Here is an 18,506-nt window from a genome sequence, read left to right as displayed (position 1 = left end):
CTGAACAAATGTGCATCCTCTCGACTGCAATGCTCAACAACAAAAAATCCATCGTATTTAGCTTTTGATTGATGCTGCAGCGCTAGACAGCGCACATCAACAACTGCGGTGCAGTACAAGGTAAAACCAGCTATCACCTGGACAACACACTCCAATACATTTTGCCCACTTATGTTTTTGGTGTCATTAGCAATCTGATTAAATTGCATTTGCAGAGATTTCCTGTGATTCAGTGATGTGTCATTAATTAAGTGAAATAATAACTTGGCATCATTCGGAAGAATTGCATCTCTGAAGTGTACAAATAAGTGCCAAGAAATTGTGAGGAAGATTTTTTTATTTTTGCCTCGAATTGTTCTGGCAGAAAACTAATGCAAAAGTTTCTGTTGGTGAGCAGAAAGATGATTGTCATCTCCCAGCACAATCTGGGAGCAGCATTAATATTTCAAAAGATGGGGACGTGTGGAAGCCAAGCACTTGCGCTGGTCCAGTGGTTGCATTTCATTCATCAACTAGCTGAGAAATGTACTTCTGAAAATATAATTGAAATACAAAAGGGAAAAATGAAATTCTCTTGCCTGAGGGTGCTGGCAGGCCTGAAATAAGGTTTTCGTTTTAGTTTGAAGAGGACCCTTTCCTTCTTCCCCACCCCTCCACCAACCCATGCCCCACATAAACTAGCAGATGTCCTTGTGCTATTCTGGCCAGCATCTTCTCTGCAGTAAATGTCATCACCACAGGTACAAAAGGAACTGCTCCATTTGCCCCAGTGTGCTTGGACTGTGAATTAATTAGCCTTGCTGCCAACAGCTTTTTCGAGAAAATGCAAACAGGGAAATGGTTGCCTCTGACCTGTGCTTGCGATCTACATAGAGGGCATAGTGGCCTTTAAAGCCTTAAGAACTAGAATTTATTCTTTCTCAGTTTCTAAAATTTAAAAACAATGTTTTTATGCAAATTCTAGCTGAGTGACTCTTTGTGTGTAAGAAGGTTTAAATTTTGATGTAACCCTTTCCTGTGTAGTTTCCTACAACGTTGCTGCATTGTGCGCTATTACTTCACATGAACACAAATTTTATTATGGATTTTGTGGCGTTTTCTGTATTTGTCCTTAAGTTGTTCCAAATTTTCTGCTGCTTGCTCTCTTAAATAAGAAAATGCAGCTTTTAATTTGTTGGCACATCCTTTGGTTCTGCATAGTTTTCCCATATAAGCTTGTTTTTTGCCTATATGTTTTTGATATCTTAAATACATATTTACTTTTTCTATGGGGGCCCCGGTGTCTCAGTCTAGTTTTACAGTGGTCTCAGCAGGTGGGCTTTTTTTTGTTTGTTGATGAACAATATCGAGGCACTTGCCTAGAAATTGAATCATGCTGTTCTTTTTTGCGACAGAAGTGTGCCACTCGCCATATTGGTTAGAATTTCCCTGTAGGCACCCAGGACATGTGCCTATTGTGCGATGCAAATTAAAGCCCCTTTGCCAAATAGATCTGGGCATGATTGTAGCATACGTTATTCTTGTTGCAGTAAGCTCCTTCAGGCATTGAGCATCCAAACCAGTTGTCTTTAAAGGGACCACATAAGACTGTAAGTTAATTTTTTTCTATTTGTCATATTGTAGAGCTAGGAGGAGCAGGAGTGCTCCTGCTGGTTTCAAATGAAAACTGAAGGCTACTTCTCACCACCTCCACCTTATCATTAATTCCCCCATACTTTCCAGAGCCATGTGGCTAGTGTCTGATCTTTTTATGCCGATCTTGCAACCCTTGCAACCTGTGAGCTGTCTTTGGGGTTCTGGATGACTCCTTCAGCATACCCATATTATCCTGGTGTTAAAAGTGGCTCAGTAGTGGCACTTCTTCCTCTGAATCAGAAGATTGTGTGTTCAAGTCCTATGAGCACAAAGTCTAGGCTGCCACTCCAGTGCAGTGCTGAGTGGGTGCTGCACTGCCAGAGGTGCTTTCTTTTGGATGAGACCGAAGCCGAGACTCTCTCTGCCCTCTCAGATGTGTGTAAAATATGGCTCTTTTTAAAGAAGAACAAGGAAGTTATCCCTGGAAGTCCTGGCTGAAATTTCTCTCAGCCATTACCAATAAAACAGATTTTCTAGTCATTATCATATTGCTGTTTGTGGGAGCTTACTGTGCACAGATTGGCTACTACGTTTTCTACATTGCAACAGTGACAACATTTCAGAAATCTCCATCGGGTGTAAAACATTTTTGGTTGTCCTGTTGTCATGAAAGGTGCTATATAGATGTCTTTCAATCTTAGTAAACTGAGCTGCCAAATTCATTATGATCTTGCCATTGATGCCATTCGGCACATGCACCATGTGCTGCACTGGAATCACGCCCTTCCTTCTAGCAATATCTCTAGATCACTGTGTCTATATTCCTTCCATGTTTCCTGCTTTACTGCATCATTGTCAAAAATTCAGTCATGTTTTATGTATCATTATTTTTCATTTGCAAGCCAAGCAATTCTGATGATAAATATCCTTTGATAGATCCAACAGCACTAAGGTAATAAAGTAGGTGATGAAACGTGGTAGCTCACTAAGGATGATAAAGCTATCTGATCAACAAACACTCCTGGTCCCTGCTATTTGATCATTAGTGGCCACATGTTACCAGATTTTCAAAGTATCTGAAAAAGGGAGCTCAAGGAAAACAATAAACATGTTTTTTTTCTCAAACATATGAAGTAACCGTTTATATTAATGGCTTAGATGAAGAGACAGAGAGTGATGTTATCTGGGTTTGCTGATGATACCAAGCCACGTGGAGGGCTGGGCTTTGGGAAGGACATGGGGATGCTGCAGGGGAATGTGGACAGGTTAAGTGATTGGGCAACAAGATGGCAGATGAAGAAATAATGTGGGGAAATGTGAAGTTGTTTACTTTGGTCACAGGAGTAGAAAAGCAGAATATTTTTTAAAAGGTACAAAAGTTGTAAAAGTTGATGTTCAAAGAGACTTGGTGTGCTTGTACAAGGGACGCAGAAAGTTAGAACACAGGTGCAGCAATATTAGGAATGTAATGCTGGTCTTTATTGCATGGGGATTAGAGTACAAGAATACAAAAATCTTACTACAATTGTACAAGGTGTTGGTGAGACCATAACTGGAATACTGTATGCGGTTTTAAGTCTCCACATTTAAAAAAGGATATACTTGCATTGGAAGTGAAGATTCAGTAATCTGGTCACTGGGGTGAGGGGGTTGTCCTATGATGAGAGGCTGAGTAAATTGGGCTTAAATTCTCTGGAGTTTAGAAGAATGAGAGGCAAACTCATTGAAATGTACAAAATTCTGAAATGGTTTGATAGGGTAGATACTGAGAGATTGTTTCCGCTGGGTTGGGGAACCTAAAACACTGTGGCACAATCTCAGGATAAGGGGCCGGTCATCTAGGACTGAGCTGAGGAGAAATGATTTCACTCAAAGGGCTATGAATCTTTGGAATTCTCGATCCCAGAGGGTTGTGGATGTTCCATTGTTGAATACATTTAAGGCTGGGGTAGACAGATTTTTGGCATCTCTTGGAATCAAGGGATATGGGGAGTGCGTGGGGAAAATGGGAGTTGAAGCCCAAGATCACATTGTATGGTGGAACAGGCTCACTGGGCCATATGGTCTACTCCTGCTCCTATTTCTTCTGTTCTTGTGTAAATAACATTGTGAATTTTGCAGCTTTTTGCAAAGTGCTGATTTTATCAGATTTTTCTCTCTCTTTTCAGGTGGCGTCACCACATTTGTGGCACTCTATGATTATGAGTCCAGGACAGAAAGTGACCTATCCTTTAATAAAGGGGAGCGACTACAGATTGTTAACAACACGTAAGTATGAAATTAACTTACCTCACTGGTATTTGCTGAACCACAATTAGTAGTTTCATTCAGGTTTTTTTTTCCCTTCTGCCATTAATTTCAAATTTTATTATCTGAGGAGATTCAGCTAACCTGTGGATCTCCCAGCCCAGTCCAGCTCTTTTAGATTAACAGAGCGTTTTAGGATTGAGTTGCAAACAGATAATTTTGTGCCTAAGTTCAACCAATTTTCAAAAATCAAAATTTTGGCCCAATTTAGGTTTGACGATTCCATCACTTTAAGGAAAGGTGCTGCTCAGGTTGAGTGGGGCTGTTTGCCAGATGCTGCCCCTCTTTGTGAGTACCTGACAAGTGGCCTGACAAATATTTAGTATGCACCCCCACATTAGCACATATCGGGTACTGCCAAAAGCACATTAAATTATTGGACAAGCAAAAGGCATTTAAAAGCTATTTTGGCACCCAAACCATTCCTTTGAGGATCACTGTGTCCCTGACATTCCTTTCACTTGCCTTCTAAGGAATTTATCCCAGTGACTGCTAACCTGGCAATTAATGTACCAGTTTTGACTTGATCAAAACTTCAGTGTTTTAATTAATCTGAACATCCATCTCTAATGATTTTTTAATCCCCTTGTGCCTTTCTCTATCATTTTACCCAAACATTCAATCTATTACTGTTTAATTTGCTGTTTAATTTACTGTTGAGCGTTTGGGAAACCCATTTCAGTGTTTGACATAGAGTGCTGGGGTCAAATTATAATCAGTTTTCTATCATTCTTGAATTGTTTTATTAAGGAAACATTCTTTATGTTTTTATATTTTAATTTCAAGCCATATCAGCTCAAATTACAACTGAACATGTTGCTTAATAGACATTGTACTTGTATAGCACATCCTCATGTCTCTGAAAAGCATCTCTTAAAAACTACGCACAAAGCAAGTTTGAAATGCAGACTCTGTAGGCGAATGTTTCAGACCAATTTGTCCGTAGCAAGACCCCACAAACATCAGTTAGATGAGTCAGCTGTTTTGGTGGTGGTGGCTGAGTGCTGAACTTCTCTTTTGAATAGTGTCTTTGATCCTTAACCTCTACCTGAACAGGGAGATGAGCTTGTTAATGATTGCAGCTCTTATAATGCATTCCTTCCTTAATACTACACTGAAATGTCAACTTAGGTTATGTGCGCTCGAGCCTTTGAGGGGTACATGTGCCCACAGCCCTCTGACTCAGAGTTGAGAGTACTAGCAATTGAGCTAAGCTGGTGCTAAAGCAATAGTAAGGGCACCAAGTCCACTAAAAGACCTGAGTTTAGACCCTGTTTGGCCTGCTTGGTAGGGTCACCAACAGAAGGGAGGGAAGCCAGTCTGGCAAAAGGTGTTATCTTGTACACTTCGATCAGTAAACCAAGGAGAAAGTATTCAATTGTTCAGGGAGATTATGCCTACAGCTCCCTATCTTAGCAACCATGAAGGATTGTGCGTGTATGTAAGCAGGATAGGGTAGGCATATTTTCCTTTTGTTCCAAGCATGCCTGCACAAGTTACATGTCTTCAGTATTCGACAGGGTGTATGTGTTACCTGCTCCTGATCATCTTCTCATACTATTGGAATGACTCAGTTTGATTTTTCACACTGCCTTAATGGAGTCTCATGGCCTCCACTCAGCTCCTCCATCTAGAATTGAAACTGCAAATAAAAACTCAGCCGAGCGGAGGGATCAGCCTTATGGTCATTCTTTCACTCTGTTTTCAAAGATTATCTTTTAGTAGTATAACATAGAATACAATTTAGAAAGTAAATTTGGAGGAATGGAAAATGACTGGCTGCATAGGAAGATAAAATTAATTCAATGATTAACTATAACTCATTCTGTATAACAATAGGTATAACTGTCAGTGAAGAGACAATTAGTGAGACCACTTTTCCACATAATGTCTGAATTTCACTGTATGCTCCATTCACCATCCTCCTCTTTCCCAGTGTAAATCGCTTTCACTGTGTTTTTGGGTAGGGCAGGGAAAAATGATTGAACTCATAGGACAGAATTTTCGGGTCGTTGGGTTGGCGATTTCGGCCAGCCAGAGTGAAAGGCCCGGCGCTGTGGGGGGTGGGGGTTTGGGAGGACGGCACGTGCTGAAGTCAGCATGGGCGCGGGGGGGGAGCGCGGAATGAAAGCTCCCTGAAGGCAGAGAGCTGCCTCAGGGAGCTGAAGAATTTAAAACCATCAAATAAAGATCTTAAGATGCAGAAAAAAAATGTCCACATCGGACTCACTCACTTAAACATATAGGTTGTAAAAATTCTGCCCAAACATTTTTGTTTTTTAAAAAAATTAATACCGGAAACCTCATCCCACCCTCAGATGAGGTTTCCTCAAGAATGCACAGGCCACCTGGTCGATTTGCCTGCCCACCAACCGTAAGGCTGGATGGGCAGTGAAAAATCGCCATCAATTGCTACTTTAATGGCCTTAAAAGGCCTCTTAATTGTCAGTGGGCCTGCTGTCGACACTCGCGCACACCTGCCAACCAAAATATCGCATGAGTGCATGATGCCATCGGGATGCTTGCCCGATGTCATCGCGCGCTATTTTACGCCCGATCGGTTCGGGCATGTGTCTGCCCGTGGGATGTAAAATTCTGACCATAGTTCAATAATCTTCATGTTTTAAATCTTCAGGATTCTTGAAACAGTTCAGTACAAATTTAGCTGGGGAATGTGCTGAATGAAACTTTTTATGCACTTATTACTTTACAGCTTAAATAACCCTTCACGATTAGGCTTTCAGGAAGAAGTATGTATAATTATCACCACAATAATAACTCTTTTTAAGAAGGGTTCTTTTCAAATGTAGAATCACATGGTGTTGGTCTAATTGCCTCCCCAGGTTTTATCAGAGGTCTCAAGAGTATTAAAAATAGATACTGGCCCTTTAAGGAAAGCTTAAAGCAACATTCCACACTGCCATAAATGCCTTTTAACTACCGTACCATTGGCTGAAATTCTATAGAAGATAAGAATTCTGTATCTTTCCTGCTCACCCATTCCCCCATTCCACCTCCACCACACCCCCAAGCCCCCGTGCCCCCTTATGACACTGAGTGGATTGACTCTTGTATGTGCTAAAGAAAATTAAGTATTGTTTTAGATTTTTGGGGGGGAATAACAACACCTCGGGGATAATTTTGACCTTTGGTGTTAGTGTGAGACAGAAAATGCTGCTTGAGCCGCCTATTATATAACTCCCCCGACTGAAGTCGGCGGAATGACAGTCGGGAGAGAGATACAGCGAGCGACTGAATCAATAGCGCCCTTTCTTCTCACATCCTGAGTCAAAATTGACCCCTTGTGTTGGTATTTCCTAAGACGTGTGACATCACATTTTGAGGAGAAAAGGCTGTGGCTATCTGCTGTTAATGGCTGTCCTCAGTGAATGGAAAATCCGCTATTCCTAATAGGTCAACAGAATTTTAGATCGGAATTGTTTGGCAAAGAAACGCTCTCGAACAGCAAGATTTGTGTGTCGCTATAATGACGTTAAATTGTAACTCCATCTTATCTTTAAAAGCATGATTTGCATTTTAAGGGTATAATCTAATCCCCTTTTCTTTTTTCACATGCAACATTGATTAAATTTAGGAGATTGGATGGCAGGTCTGTATTGTTATCTCTTTATCCTTTTATAAATATGTTGCCCTTTATAAATTTACCTCTGCTGAATGCAGACACAGTAGATATCTTCTCTCGTGGTTGATGATGAAATTTTGTAATTATATATGGTAGAGCAGTGGGGTGGAAGGGGGGAGTACAGTATTGGGGATCTCTTGCATATATCGTGATAGCTCCTGTGACGACCACTGCCCCACCCCTTTTTCAGACAGCAGGCAAAACTATTCAATTTCGACACTGGGTGCAAAGCAAGAGGGAAAATGGACCGGCCACCCCTTACCTGATTATAATCTGGTCCAAAGAGCAGGCTGATCAGCTACAGTTCATTGTACACCTCGCTGAAGTTGACTGTTTCAGCTATGGTGTTATCATTGCAGTAAATTATGTTTGTTGATGTCCAGCAACTGTTCTAGCAACTCGCCAAGCACTGAAGACTGATAACGAGCAGGAATCTGCTGATCCTGCAGACACTGGTGTAGCCCTTAGAGTCCAGAGACCCTGATTTGAAAACCTATACTGTATAACTAATAGATTTCACAGTTGAACTCCTAGGATCTGGAGGCATGCATTTATTGCCATGCTATTCCAAAAGGGCTGCTGTCATTTGAAAACAAAACAAGCTTCCTGGGCAAAAACAATGGGTGACTTTCTGTCCACAGTGTATCAGACAATTTGAATTATAACATTTTAAATGTCTTTAAGTATGAAACAAATTTAAATTGCCATCAATTCCTTTTGTTTGGACATGGTGTGTGAAAATGCATTATGCCTCCAAATACTTAAAACCTCTCCATGCCTGATGCCACTAAGTCAGGGCACAGATGATTGATCTCAAGCTGGCTGTTAGTAAAACTTTCCATGTCAGTGCATGGGATGGCAGTCAGCCTGTGGCTGTGATTTACAATTATTGCAGATAAATAAGCCTGTTGTGTGGCTTCACTTTAATTTGCTTCTGTGCTCATAACATGTGGCTGCCTGCCTGAAATAGTTGAGATTCAGCTCTCGGTATGGAGACAATACTGAAGAATGTGTTGAAAATTCACAAATGCTTTCACGTTTCTTAGAAATAGTGGCACAAGGACTTTGACTCTTTCCAAGGGAACATTCTGATAGCTTTATACGTCTTGGAGGAAAAGAAGTAGAGTTCTGATGTGTGTTCTTCACACCTCACCAGACCAGTGTCTTTGAGGAAAACCTGCAGCCATTTAAAAGGAGATTATTATCTATTGATTGAAACTTTTGAAGACTAAAGGGATAGACATTCTGCTGTTTTCATGATTCTACGTTGGAAGTGTTAATTTCATGGAAGGCATGCTGCGAATCACCCAAGGTTGCAGTAACAACAGATCACGGAATTTTAAGTATAAAGTATAAATCAAGTTTCTGCGGGGGTTTTTTTGCGCTTGTTTAAAAAGCATTGTGCTAGAAGCCAACTCTGCCCACAAAACTGACCATACCCCCAGATTGAACTAGTCACTATTGGCATGATAATAAAAGCAAAGTACTGTGGCTGTTTGAATTCTGATCACTATTGGCAGTTACGCCAGTTTTTGGGCCTTAGAGGAGGCTGTAAAAATTGGATGCAAAGCTAGTAATGAAACATTTTAAGAGCTTTTATATGTATATTTTTAAAATTTACTTAGAAACTGCCTGCCGTACCCTAGTATAACTAACAGATGATTCTGTGCATTTTCTAAAAGCCGTTTTTCAGTCATTTGTCATTCAGTCATTGCTCTCAATCAACACTGTTATGTAAAATGTTTATTTTTTGTGGTAAGCTGATATTTAGCCTTATTGATCAAACAGGACCAAGCTACCACTCATAAATACATTTTTAAGGAAAATCTGTTTTATTTTTAAAAATTACATTTTAAAATGCTGCCGGATTGCCTTTGGCAATGTGCAAATAAGCTTCTGGGAAACTAGATAGAAAAAAGAAGCCTTCTCAAAGCAGGCACAATTTGGGGTGCAATTTGTGCCTGGATTGCTGAATGCGGCCAAAGCAAAAACTCTGCCTATGTTGTTTACAAAGTTAAAGATTGATCAGAGTAATACAGTTGAAAATATTTGAAGAATGATGGGGACAGAACTTGTCGCTATTTATCCCACTTCACTCAATAGCTCACAAGATTTATACAATATTTTTAAAAATGCAACTAATGTTTGCAGCATTCCTTGTCCTTCAAGGTATCATTATTTTTCTGATAAATAGTTGATTTTTTCTCTGCTGCCAGTTTCCCTCTTCTTTCCTGACTTGAAAACATTGGGGCTGTGGGTCCCGACCCCACCATCTGGAAGAAATGTAGGTCAGGACCCGGAGGGCAGTTTTTGAGGCAGCGGTCAATTAAATGACCACCTCCAGGAACCCTGTCCAATTAAGGACAGCAGGCCAAGAGGAAGCCTTCCAGCACCGAGGGGTCAGCAGCCACACCCCCACCCCCATCAGCCGTAGGAGCTGCTGATGTTGGTAGGAAAGAGAGGGAGCTTCTTTAAAATCAAAGAGGCATCCCTTCCACTGGACAGCCAGCGGCTTCAGCTGTGGCCCTTTGGCTATGGTGAATGCGGGGTAGGGGTTTCCGAGCTGGATGAAGTGCTTGTTCCCCCAGTCTGCCATCGGGAGGCCACCTCCATCCCTGGGCCTCAGCGGGAGGCCTGCATGCTAGCTGGAAATGGTCAGCTTGTGGAGAGCAGTCTTAATAGGCCCTTTTTAATTGGCCTAATTGGCTACCTGCTGCTTGCGACTGGGTAGCCATCACCCGGCAAACCCCTACCCCGCCCTGATCCGACCTCCATGAAAATTTCCCAGGGAGAGGACAATGTCAAGAATCCAGTACGCGGGTGGTAGCAGGAAATTGCGGGTCTGTCTGCCTCTGGTCCCGGAAATTATTCCACAGCTGAATAAAAATTGGGTCCATTGACTCCTTGCTGTCATTCGATTCACAGATAGTGACGACAGTCCTGTTTCTAATCAAAGTGACAGCTGTTAAATACAGGCTAATCTAATCCTGCCCTTTCCTGATATCCAGACATCCATCATTGTTGGGAAGTGACTGTGATGGGAATCCTGGTTGACTATTTCCTTGGTTGATTATTCCCTACTTAACCTAGGAGCACAAAGACCTATTGCTACATTGCTGCTAGCTCTCTGGATGAGGTCAGCATGATCTCGGGGATTAACTCTGCAACCTTCCTGATCTGTACAATTTAGGAGCTGACTGTACAAACTCAGTCTCTGCGAAAACTTGAACTTTTACTTTCACTCATAATTTATTCTCAATCGACCATTGAATTATCAAAACAAAAATAAATGTGTGTGGTGTTGCATCTTGGTAAAAAATAAGGTGGTCACATACTGGAAAATAAGAATCCAAATGGAGTAGAGGAGAAAAAGGAACTGGGAATACAAATATACAAATCATTAGATGTAGTGAAGTCATAAGACAAATCAAGTATTTCAACATGGATAGAATTGGAACAACAGCAACAACTTATATTTATATAGCACCTTTAACATAATGAACCTCCCAAGGCGCTTCACTGGTGCATTACAAAACAAAGTATGACACTGAGCCACATGAAGAGATATTAGGTCAGATTACCAAAAGCTTGATTGAAAAGGGAGTTTTTAAGAAGTGAATTAAAGGAGGAAAGCGAGATGGAGAGGTGAGAGAGAATTCCAGGACTTGGGGCCTAGGCAACTGAAGGCACAGCCACCAATGTTGGAGCAATTAAAATTGGCCAAAGTTAGATGAGCACAGATTTCTGAGAGTTGTGGGGCTGGAGGAGATTACAGAGAGGGAGGGGTGAGGCCATGGAGGGACAAGTAAAGCGGTTATGCTAAGCTTGAATTGAACTTTGGTTAGACTGCACTTGGGAGTACTGTGTACAGTTCTGATCGCCATATTACTAAAAGGATATAGAGGCACTGGAGAGGATGTAAAAAGGATTTATAAGGATGATTGGTCCAAGGTCAGCAGTCTGGTATCAGGAAAGGATGATCAGGCCGGGTCTCTTTTTCTCTTGAAAAGAGAAGGCAGAGGGGTGACTTAACAGAGGACTTTAAAACTATGAAAGCTTTGGATAGAGTAGACCCACTTGTGGGGAAGCGCAGAGACCATCAATGTAAGCTAGTTACCAAGAAATCAAATAGGGAATTCGGAATAAACTTCTTCACCTTGAAAGCGATGAGAATGTGGAACTTGATGGCGTTGAGGCAAATAGACACATTAAAGGGGAAGCTAGATAAGTAAATGAGGGAGACGGAAATAGAGGGTTGTGCTGATCAAATTAGACGAGGATTTAAAGGAGGAAGTTTGAGTGGAATGTTGGTATGGGCTGAATGGCCTGTTTGTGTGCTGTATATTATATGTAATCTCTCCCCACATATTGTAAAGGAGATGGGACCAAGCTTGCAAGGTGAAAGTGAGAAAGCACTGGAACCCTTGGCTGAGAACTACTAACCATGACAGAGGGTCAAGCATCGTTCTACATATTTCATTTTCTGATTTGTAATAGTAGCCTGAGAGTAACGAACAATTTTTTGGCTAGTGAGAATATCCGGAATGGGTAAGCTACTTTTAACTCTTCTGCAGCGTAAAGGCCAAGTAAATTCCTGGCACCTTGGGTCATCTGGATACGTAAGCTTTATTAGAATGCATGCTGTGACATTGAACCAGGCTCCAGTATTATAATAATTAAGTTATTCAAATGTTAGGTGGAGATTATTACTGTTGCATTAAAAATGATTATGTTTACCATGTGTTATAATGTAGATACACGAGCCTGAATGTACCCAGCTGCTTTTATTCAGGAGTGGTGTTATAGAACTCTGTTTCTCTTTATGAGGCAGAGCAAGAAAGCATAGAAAAATAACAGAGCAGATGAATTATGCATGCCCACATACTGGAACTGGGTGCACTCATAGCCACATTGAATCACATGCATCTTTAGATTACAAAGGAAAAGTGTTAAAGCAGCTGTAGATGACATTTATTCACTGACATTCAGAAGGAATCCAATATCTGCAGCCACATCTGACAAGCTGATTGTTGAGTGTGGGAAATGTCCTGCAATGTGTAGCACACTGATTTGATAGGTGTTGAGGAGGAAGATAAAGCTTCAAGCAGTTGTACAGGCTGACCCAAGGCCAGGGAAGACCAGCATTTAAGGCGCTTTTCATAAACGACTGAAAAACTAATTATTTTTCGGGACACCAGTAAGCTACTGCATTGAGCAGTTAACTCGTTGTTAAGGGGAGGCAATGGTGTAGTGGTATTGCCACTGGACTAGTAATCCAGAGACCCAGGGTAATGCCCTGGGGACCTGGGACCACGGCAGATGGTGGAATTTGAATTCAATAAAAATCTGGAATTAAAAGTCTGATGATGACCATGAAACCATTGTCGATTGTTGTAAATCCCTATCTGGTTGACTAATGTCCTTTGGGGAAGGAAATCTATCGTCCTTACCTGGTCTGGCCTACACATGACTCCAGACCCACAGCAATGTTGTTCACTCTTAAATGCCCTCTGAAATGGCCTAGCTAGCCACTCAGTTGTGACAAACCGCTACAACGTCACAAAGAAGGAATGAAACCGGACGGACTACCTAACAACGACCTAGGCACCGGAGATAACAACAGCAATCTCAGCCCTGTCGACCCTGCAAAGTCCTCCTTACCAACCTCTGGGGGCCAGTGCCAAAATTAGGAGAGCTGTCTCACAGACTAGTCAAGCAACAGCCTGACATAGTCATCCTCACGGAATCACACCTTACAGATAATGTCCCAGACATCACCATCACCATCCCTGAGTACGTCCTGTCCCACCGGCAGGACAGGCCCAGCAGAGGTGGTGGCACAGCGGTATACAGCTGGGGGATGTGTTACCCCGGGAGTCCTCAATGTAGACTCTGGACCTCAAGATGCCTCATGGCATCAGGTCAAACATGGACAAAGAAACATCTTGCTGATTACCATGTACTGCCCTCCCTCAGCATGTTGAACACCACATGGAGGAAGCACTGAGGGTGGCAAGGGCACAGAATGTATTCTAACCACCAACACCACTACTGACCAAGCAGGCCGAGTCCTAAATGACATAGTTGCAGCAGGTGGTGAGTGAACAAGCAAGAGGGATAAACATACTTGCCCTGATCCTCACCAAGCTGCCTGCCGCAGATGCATCTGTCCATGACTGTATTGGTAAGAGTGACCACCGCACGATGTGGAGACGAAGTGCTGCCTTCACACTGAGGATACATTCCATCATGTTGTGCGGCACTACCACCGTGCTAAATGGGATAGATTTTGAACAGATCTAGCAACTCAAGACTGGGCATCCATGAGGCGCTGTGGGCCATCAGCAGCAGCAGAATTGTACTCGACCAATGTGGAACCTTATGTCCAACATATCCCCAACCCTACCATTACCATCAAGCCAGGGGATCAACCCTGGTTCAATGAAGAGTGCAGAAGGGCATGCCAGGAGCATCACCAGGCTACCTAAAAATGAGGTGGCAACCTGGTGAAACTATCACACAGGGCTACTTGCAAGCCAAACAGCATAAGTAGCAAGTGATAGACAGAGCTAAGCAATCCCACAGCCAATGGATCAGATCTAAGCTCTGCAGTCCTGCCACATCCAGTTGTGAATGGTGATGGACAATTAAACAACTCACTGGAGGAGGTAGCTCCACAAATATCCCTATCCTCAATCATGGAGGAGCCCAGCACATCAGTGCTACAATCTTCAGCCAGAAGTGCTAAGTGGATGATCCATCTCGGCCTCCTCCAGAGGTCCCCAGCATCACAGATGCCAATTCGATTCACTCCACATGATATGAAGAAACAGCTGAAGGCACTGGATATTGCAAAGGCTATGGGCCCTGACGATATTCCAGCAATAGTACTGAAGACTTGTGCTCCAGAACTTGCCGCGCCCCTAGCCAAGCTATTCCAGTACAGCTACAACACTGGCATCTACCTGGCTATGTGGAAAATTGCCCAGGTGTATCCTGTCCACAAAAAGCAGGAAAAATCGAACCTGGCCAATTATTACCCCATTAGTCTACTCTCCGTCATCAGTAAAGTAATGGAAGGGGTCATCAACAGTGCCATCAGGAGGCACTTGCTTAGGAATAACCTGCTCACTGATGCCCAGTTTGGGTTCCACCAGGGCCACTCAGTTCCTGACCTCATTACGGCCTTGGTTCAAACATGGACAAAAGAGTTAAACTCCTGAGGTGAGGTGAGAGTGACTGCCCTTGACATCAAGGCAGCATTTGACCACATCAAGGAGGCCTAGCAAAACTGAAGTCAATGGGAATCAGGGGAAAAACTCTCTGCTGGTTGGAGTCACACCTAGCACAAAGGAAGATGGTTGTGGTTGTTGGAGGTCAGTCATCTCAGCTCCAGGACATCACTGCAGGAGTTCCTCAGGGTAGTGTCCTCGGCCCAACCATCTTCAGCTGCTTCATCAATGACCTTCCTTCCATCATAAGGTCAGAAGTGGGGATGTGCACTGATGATTGTACAATGTCCAGCGCCATTCATAACTCCACAGATACTGAAGCAGTTCATGTCCAAATGTAGCAAAACCTGGACAATATCCAGGCTTGGGCTGACAAGTGGCAAGTAACATTGGCACCAGACCAGTGCCAGGCAATGATCATCTCCAACAAGCGAGAATCTAACCATCACCCCTTGACATTCAATGACATTACCATCACTGAATCCCCCACGATCAACATCCTGGGGGTTACCATTGACCAAAAACTGAACTGGACTAGCCATATAAATACTATGGCTACAGGAGCAGGTCAGAGACTAGGAATCGTGTGACGAGTAACCCACCACCTGACCCCCGCAAAGCCTGTCCACCATCTATAAGGCACAAGTCAGGAGTGTGATGGAATACTCCCCACTTGCCTGGATGAGTGCAGCTCCCACAACACTCAAGAAGCTTGACACCGCCCAGGACAAAGCAGCCTGCTTGATTGGCACCACTTCCACAAACATTCGCTCCCTCCACCACCGACACACAGTAGCAGCAGTGTGTACCATCTGCAAGATGCACTGCAGGAATTCACCAAGGGTCCTTCGACAGCACCTTCCACACCCAAGACCACTGTCATCTAGAAGAACAAGGGCAACAACAGATAGATGGGAACACCACCACGTGGAAGTTCCCCCTCCAAGTCACTCACTATCCTGAATTGGAAATATATCACTGATGCTTCACTGTCGCCGGGTCAAAATCCTGGAACCCCCTTCCTAACAGTCCTGTAGGTGTACCTACACCACATGGACTGCAGCAGTTCAAGAAGGCAGCTCACCACCACCTTCTCAAGGGCAACTAGGGATGTGCAATACATGCTACCCCAGCCAGCGAAGCCCACATCCCATGAATGAATGAAAATAAAAGACAAAGACAGTTGACACAAAATTGTACTTGCATAGTTTGGCCTGGATACACAAATGGAGCTTTAATCAATTTATTGAAGGGAATCTGTTTGTTCTTTCTGAGCATCAAAAGGAAAAAATTGACAATTTAAAGGGCCAGAATCTTTATGAGGCAGTGATAGGCCAACCTTTCCCTGTTTTTTTTTCTAAATACACAATATGAAGACACCAATTTCATTCAAACATACCACTCTGTCACTTTTATGGGACATAATTATTTATACTGGTGCAAAGCCTCTTTTTCTTTCTTCCTAAAGGAGAAATAAAATTGTGAAGAGAGTGGCCCTTTAAATCTGTAAAATCCAACTTTGCGGACCTAATTATATTTGAGTTCTGATTGCTAGCAAATGTGTAGGATATTTATTTTTATATTTGGAATATCTTTGACTTGAAATTGGTTTTTTTTTGTGCTTTGTGTAATATTTTGTCCAATTTTATTTTTGAGAAGGCAGCATTTTTTCAGGAATTTGAACAGGTAGAAGAACTGATTGTGAAACAGTTCAAAGAGTACACATATCTCTAGCGATGCTCTGGGTACTTATTTTTCAGGTATTTTTCAGCTAATGTCTTGTGTCATAGTGGAAATGTTACTAGTACTGAATCTGCTTATCTTCCAACTATGAATTTCAAAGTTAGTCCATGAGAAAGCAATACTGATAACATTGGTTTCTGCTGATCTGGAAGATATTTGCTTGTTGCAAAATATGACTGGTGTCACTTGAATACAGAGCGTGTCCACAGTCTGAAATCAATGATGAATATTGACGTTTAAGTTAGTTGCTTGTATTTAATCAAAGCACACTTAATCCAGTCAGAGTCAAGTGGACTACATATTGCATTTAATGCAAAGATATAGAAACAAGTTGAACAAATTGATTTTTTTTTCTATGACATTATTAGCATCGGAAGGAGAGGAAACAAACGTTTTCCTTATGTGTTTAAAAAGAGAATAGAGAAAAAAGACTCTCTTTCCCCTAGATTGTGACTGAAAATTATCCCAGCATTTTATGAATTTCAACACTTTCTTCATAATGGGTTATTAAAAGCCTGTAGTGCTGATGTGAATCTGTCATTGGGGCTGGATGGTCAGCTATTTTCATGGTAACATTTATTTGAAACTCGGACAGAAATGGTTAACTGCATCATAATGCTTTTTTGTCTCTTTTATATTTTGCAGGGAAGGAGATTGGTGGTTAGCCCGTTCCCTCGCTACAGGAAACACTGGATATATCCCCAGCAATTATGTTGCACCTTCTGACTCCATTCAGGCTGAAGAGTAAATAATTTGCTTCAGAAATGATAAATTGTATTTTTTAAAAAAAATAATTCAAAGCAACATTCTTCTGAAAAGAAGAATGCTTTGAAACCTTGTGTTAATATTTTACAGATAGAACCTGGTTCTTTGCTGTTGTGATAACGCAATGTGATAATGCAGTAAATAGTCCCCTCCCACTTCTCCAGCTGCTAGATCGACGCTTGGCAGAGACTCGGCTCTTCTGCTTGCCTGAATTATGGACTAGCTATGCGATGTCTGTCTGTTACTCCCTCCATCAATTCTACCAGAACTGCAGTGCCATTACTTCAGCATGAAATCCGCATTCTCTGCAATGATGTCCTTTTAAGTCGATAGCATTCTCGAACAGAACTATTTCTGTAGATTTTATTTTACTTTAAACAGCTTTGTCTGGTTTTGTAGGTATGAGCAGACAATGCTGACTCTATTTTAACGAGATATAGTAGAGGAGCGTGTCAAAGAACAAAGAAAGAAAGAACAAAGAGCAAAGAAAAGTAAGGCACAGGAACAGGCCCTTCGGCCCTCCAAGCCTGCGCCGATCATATTGCCCGTCAACTAAAACATTTTGCACTTCCGGGGTCCTCTATTCCCATCCTATTCGTGTATTTGTCAAGCTGCCTCCTAAACACCACAATCGTACCTGTTTCCACTACTTCCCCTGGCAGCGAATTCCAGACACTCACTACCCTCTGCGTAAAAAACTTGCCCCGCACATCTCCTCTATAGTTTTCTCCTCTCACCTTAAATCTATGTCCCCTAGTAATTGACTTTTCCACCCTGGGAAAAAGCTTCTGACTATCTACTCTGTCCATGCCATTCATAATTTTGTAAACTTCTATCAAGTCACCCCTCAATCTCCGTCGCTCTAGTGAGAACAATCCAAGTTTCTCCAACTTCTCCTCATAGCTAATAACCTTCAGACCAGGCAGCATCCTGGTATACCTCCTCTGCACCCTCTCTAATGCCTCCATATCCTTCTGGTAATGTGACGACCAGAATTGCACGCAATATTCCAAGTGTGGCCTAACCAAGGTTCTATACAGCTGCAGCATGACTTCCCAGCTTTTATACTCAATACCCCTGCCAATGAAGGCAAGCATGCCATATGCCTTCCTGACTACCTTATCCACCTGCGTTGCCACTTTCATTCTCCTGTAGACCAGTACACCCAGATCCCTCTGCCCGTCGATGCACTTAAGGGTTCTACCATTTACTGTATAATTCCTGCCTGTATTAGACCTTCC

The 18,506-nt window shown here is 42.3% G+C and overlaps 1 protein-coding gene across 2 annotated transcripts in view; it reads left to right on the top strand.

The window, feature by feature from the left end:
- The window catches only part of LOC144688474 (proto-oncogene tyrosine-protein kinase Src-like), a 170,244-nt gene that overhangs the window by 95,140 nt on the left and 56,598 nt on the right, over window positions 1-18,506 (top strand). For both annotated transcript variants that reach the window (XM_078555072.1, XM_078555071.1), the window contains exons 3-4: window positions 3,744-3,843; window positions 17,146-17,244. In XM_078555072.1, coding sequence (XP_078411198.1) covers window positions 3,744-3,843; window positions 17,146-17,244 — 199 coding nt within the window. The remainder of the gene's footprint in view (window positions 1-3,743; window positions 3,844-17,145; window positions 17,245-18,506) is intronic.

The sequence above is a fragment of the Cetorhinus maximus genome, chromosome 13 (genome assembly GCF_964194155.1).
Source record: "Cetorhinus maximus chromosome 13, sCetMax3.hap1.1, whole genome shotgun sequence".
Lineage (NCBI taxonomy): Eukaryota > Metazoa > Chordata > Chondrichthyes > Lamniformes > Cetorhinidae > Cetorhinus > Cetorhinus maximus.
The sequence above is the reverse complement of the archived record's forward strand: the minus strand, read 5'-3'. Positions and strand labels throughout refer to the sequence as shown.